General features: G+C 41.9%; 1 protein-coding gene across 1 annotated transcript; it reads right to left on the bottom strand.

The window, feature by feature from the left end:
- Nucleotides 1-2,665: 2,665 nt before the first annotated feature.
- On the bottom strand, nucleotides 2,666-4,981 carry LOC126582756 (DELLA protein GAI-like). The gene has a single exon (XM_050246940.1). It carries the CDS (start codon nucleotides 4,771-4,773, stop codon nucleotides 3,031-3,033), a length of 1,743 nt encoding a protein of 580 aa, XP_050102897.1. The 5' UTR covers nucleotides 4,774-4,981; the 3' UTR covers nucleotides 2,666-3,030.
- Between the last annotated feature and the right edge of the window lie 277 nt (nucleotides 4,982-5,258).

Here is a 5,258-nt window from a genome sequence, read left to right as displayed (position 1 = left end):
ATTTTTTAGTTTTATATCTACAAATTCAAAACTCAATATAATTCAAATGTGCCAAGCAACGCATGAACTCTTTGAATCGGAATTTCCAATTGTACTTGTGAACTCGATGCATCCTGTTTTGCTTTACCCTGTCCTCAATGTATTCATGATTCATGTTTAATCATTCCTCTCTTATGGATGCAATTTACTTTCATTCTTCATTGTCATTGCATTATGAATACACTTTCATTCTTCATTGTCATTGCATTATGAATACATAGGATACTACAATGCTTTTGTACAACTTTTATTAGTCTACCTACGCAATAATTCTAGGTACCCCGAAATAGTGAATACTCCGAACATTTGAACCGTTCGTAATTTTAAAAAATTTCAGTGAAAATCTAACAGTTCGGAGTATCTAAGAAAATCTCGTAGAACCTACACGCAAGTCAAGTACTCCGGAAAGTTGGCCAAGTTCAGCTTTTCCAACGTGATTTCTGCCCAAGAACCAATGAATGCCTATCCAATTTTAAGGGCAACAAAGGTGCCTACCTACCTGGTTACCGCAGGGATTATTAATCGGACTTGGATTGTCTGCCCTCCTATTTTGATGCCCTTTTCGTACCCTTTTGTTTATGTGGTCACGGTTAAGCTACGTCAACATTTTATATTACTATTTCTTTTTGTTTTATTATTTTTATAAAAAAAACAATATAAAATGTTGACGTAGCTTAACTGTGACCACACAAAACAGGAGGGCATGGGAATGACACCGAAATGGGAGGGCAGACAATCCAAGTCCTTATTAATCATGCCTTTATGTGGTCCATGTAACCTGATTTAGTCATACAAGGATCCATTGATAGAATGAGGATCCTCTCCGGATCCTTAAGTATTTTGGGAATTTTCCAATCATATACATTCATTGTATATCGTGCGATCAGAAATCATTGTAAATCTTTTTATTTAAAATTAAATATAAACAGTACTTGATGAACCGCACGATATACGATAAACGGATGTGATTGGAGGATCATCGGGATTCTCACAAAGAGGATTTGGAGAGGATCCTCATTCCCATTGATCATCCACAAGATAATAATTAAAGTATAGGTCACTTAACACTACGGTCTAATGGTATTTCTTTTTACTTGTAAGTGAGAAATCTTAGGTTCGATTCTCGCCAAAGACAAATTGAACCACATTATTGCCAACTCATTGTGAGACTAAGCTCACCTCTCCCCCTTAGTGTAAAAAATATCGTTTGTTCAAAGAAAAAAAAATCACTGCATATAGTATAATTAATATAGTATAATTATTGTGTGCACTGAGGCTGAAGCCTATATAATCACTGTCTTTCATTAGGGATGGTCATAATTTAGTACTAGCTAAACATCAGCTTATGGTTTGCCTATACCTACTTCACATTTGGTTTACACAAAGCCGCCTTCATTATTATTAAAGGGCGGTATTATTAACATACATATTTTCACTTTTCACATAATTTTTTTAATTTTCGGTTTTTGGATTAAATGAATTCAAGAAGATCAATAGTTAAAAATTAATAAAAGTGTGTGAGAGCTAAAAATGGATGTGTGAATAGTGTATTTTAGATAGTGTCCTATTTTAGTTGTAATACTTAAAAGGGTAAAGAATTTACTTTCCTACTACCATAAATAAAGGGTAGTGTTATTCGTACACTCATTTTTCTTACTGTCCCACCCTATCATCATAAATGTAATTCAATTTTTTTAATAAATTGTTTAGTGCATACAACTTTAAACCATTATACTCATACATTAAAGTTATATATCAAAATTATCAAACACTATGACATTGTTCTTTACTGTTGATTATTCAAAAAGCAAGAGTATAAGCAATTTATATAGAAAGCCCCAAATACTAAATTGGCCCTAAGGTCTTGTTTCTGATTGCTTATGCCGGACTCACTTATACTCATAAGTGTTTTTACAGGAATTTTTATTAAAAACCTTTGTGCTAAAGCAATTGAAGTGTTTCATGTAGAAGCAAACGACGTGTCATTAGCAGCATTTTTAATTGTCATAAAACACTTTTGACTCTTTCAAAAGTAATCCTGAAAAAGCTCATAAGAAGCACTTTGACAATCGAGGGCGAATCATTTTGCGGGATTGTACAAAACCCCAACCCAACCAGATAGGTAATCACTCGCCGGTTTTTTTCGACTAATGCTAACTGTTAATAACGATTCGTAGTACGGATATATATAATGTATCCACTTCAAAGACAGATAAACAAAAAGAAACAAGAAAGACCAAACTGAATCCAATTTTTTGAGCCGATAGCTACTACTTAAAACCAGGAGCACTTTGTTATAATATTAGTCATGCTTGTTTTACCGGCGGTTTCTCTTTCAGATGCTGACATAGCATATGCAGGCCATGTTTCTATATTTAGAATCATCAACATCATCTTCGTCTTCATCTTCATCACCACCTAAGTCAACCCTACCCTATGGTTACACCGTCACAGTGGAATCTCGGTCAATTCAATAATACAATGTTACTGCTAATCTCACCGTACATGGCAATGTATTGAACAAGGACGCCAAAGTGGTAGCATTCCGCTTTCTAGGTCCATCCAAGTCCTTCTCCTATAGCGTCCGGATAACGATAATGTGTCAAATTTACAGAGAGCAAAATGGTTTCTTTCCCATTCAAGAATCAATGCTCATCATTTTATTCCAGAAAAGATAGATAGTTACACATCATCACAATGATTCATTCGTCCCCCTTGTCGAAAGGACTCTACAACTTGGAACTTATGCAAAAGGGCCCATAAAAAAAATGAAAAAAAAAATAAAAAACTACCATTACAATTACAACTACACAGTTTACACCACTTGATTGATTCGATTGGATTGGTTTCACAGTTTCACTTTCATTGTAGTCCCCACTCTCTCTACTGACAATTCACAACTCACATGGTCACAGTGTCCAACCACCCCACTGGGTGCCCGGTGGTTCAATCAATCACCGCCGCTGAACCGACTGAAACTGACTCATTCACTCACTCCGTTGAGCTCGCCAGCTTCCAAGCCGAGGTGACCATGAGCGGCCGCGTGTGCCACCCGAGCATGAGAGACCCATTGTTCTCCTGCACCCGATACCCATCTACGCCGGCGAAAAGATCAAGCAGCATGCTAGCCTGCTTGAACGCGTTCGATCCGAGGTGGACTGGGTCGAACCCGGCGGAGTCCATCCGGCCTCGCCACTGAGTCAGCGTCTCGTGTCGCTCAACTCGGTCCCCACCTTCACATGCCACCACGTTGCATATCTGCCTACCCAAATAGACCTCGGACATGACCAAATCTTGACTCGGCCCGGACGATCCCTCCAGAGAGTCAAACAAGCTTGAATAATAATGCAATGCCTCCGTGAACCGGTCCAAGAAAACCGGCCCGTTATGGTTCGCCTCCTGCTCCACAATAGTCACAATTTTAGGCTTCATGGCCTTGATTGATGACAACACTTTGTCCACCGCCCCGGCTCGAGCCAAGAGACCGTGAAGCTCGAAAACCGAATTCACCGCTACGGCCTCGTCCTGACGGATGTCAAGCATAGACGGCTCGAGGTCAGCCAGGCTATTGGCCACGAATCCTCGAAATTCAAACTCGACCCCAATAGTTTCTGCCAATTGAGCCAACTTCCATCCCACCTGCTGCAGCGCGTCGGTGTTATCGGGCTGCGGCGGCCCAATACCCGTCAGGCGAAACACGGGTGGGCCACCGGGCCTTAGTGCCAGCGCCTGCATGAGCGCTGGCCATTGCATCCCCTGTTTAAGCCCGAAATCGATGACGTGTACTCTGGTCGCCGTGGCAAAAGCCTCGAGTATTGCCTGGTTGGCAGTGAAGTGAGCAAATTTCAGGTAGGGGCAGGTCTCGTAGAAGTGCATCTGGAGAATGTCCGAGTAGGAAGAATCGAGGCAATCCTGAGGGTATATTCGGTAAATCCGACGAGCCAGAGCTTCAGCGAAGTACGTGGCGACTTTCCTCATAGCTCCGGTTTGGGCAGCCGCGAGTAGGCCCACGTGCTTCACAAGCGCGTCTGCAAGCTTCAAGTTTTCCTGCTGGACAGCCTCAGCACAGGCCATGAGTGTGTGGACGAGTTGGACACCGGTTTCTTGTGAGTCGACCAGGACCAGAGGCCGAATCGGGTCGGATACAGCGCCGGAGACTTCAATCCCGCCGGAATTAGACCCAATTGAGGTCTTCAATCGCTTTCTCGTACTCTCGGTCTCCGACGACGAATGTGCCGGCGGGTACGCCGCCACGCCAGGAATAGCCCTGAGATCGTATTCGGAATCGTCGCTGAAAACCCGAGTCCGCTGGGAATTGCAGAAGCTCGTCGACGTTATCGTCGAGGACTCCCCTGGAGCGAGAAGAGGGCCGTTGATTGAGGGCATATCGTCGCTGGTGTTGAGCTCAGAGAGCATGCTTTGGACCCACCCGGAGAGATCGGACGGGTTGTAATGGACGGTGTCAGAGAGCTGAGAAACCCCATCTTCCTGAGCCGACCCCATGACCATCTCCAGCTGCTCGAGCTTCTCGGCCACGTCGGCCATGTCGTCGGTCCGAACCTTGTATCCCAAAACGGCAAGCAGCTCGTCCATGTCGCCGCCGCCGCTGTAGCCTTGTTCATCTTCCCAAATCTTGGCCTTGCCGTTCAGGGCGGAAGATGGCGGTGATGAGTATTCTGGTTTGGAATTATTCTGACTTGCAGTTGCAGAGCTATGGCAGTGTTCTCTCTTCATCTCTTCGGGTTGTGAGAAACAAAGAAGAAGAAGGCACTGAAAGATATAGAAACACCCACTAAGCTCTGTGCATGTTGGTCAAATGGGATTTTAGGCTTTTAATTTTTGCTGTTTTTACCTTTTTAGAGAGAGAGAGAGAGAGAGGAAGGGAGGTCCAATGGAGGAACAGGGAGGGAAGAGAGTGGAAGAGAGGGGAAGAGATAAGGAAACATTGGAGGCCATACTCATTGGGATTTTTTTATATTAAATTTGTGGGCTTTTAGGATTGTGATTTTTAATTTATTTATTTTAAAAATTGTAAAGTTTGATTTGAGGATTTGTGCGGTGAGTGTAATTGAATACTGATTTTTTAGTATAATCAAAATACGGGTAATATATTATGTATTATTATATGAATGGTAAAATATATGTATTAAAAAATTAATAATTTAAAAATAAAATTTATTATTATTATATAACAATATGTGTTGTATCATTCGTGTTTC

The sequence above is a fragment of the Malus sylvestris genome, chromosome 9 (genome assembly GCF_916048215.2).
Source record: "Malus sylvestris chromosome 9, drMalSylv7.2, whole genome shotgun sequence".
In the NCBI taxonomy this organism is placed as follows: domain Eukaryota; kingdom Viridiplantae; phylum Streptophyta; class Magnoliopsida; order Rosales; family Rosaceae; genus Malus; species Malus sylvestris.
The sequence above is the reverse complement of the archived record's forward strand: the minus strand, read 5'-3'. Positions and strand labels throughout refer to the sequence as shown.

Coding starts and splice junctions, on each gene's coding strand:
- LOC126582756 (XM_050246940.1), bottom strand. CDS start 4,773: ATGAAGAGAGAACACTGCCATAGCTCTGCAACTGCAAGTCAGAATAAT.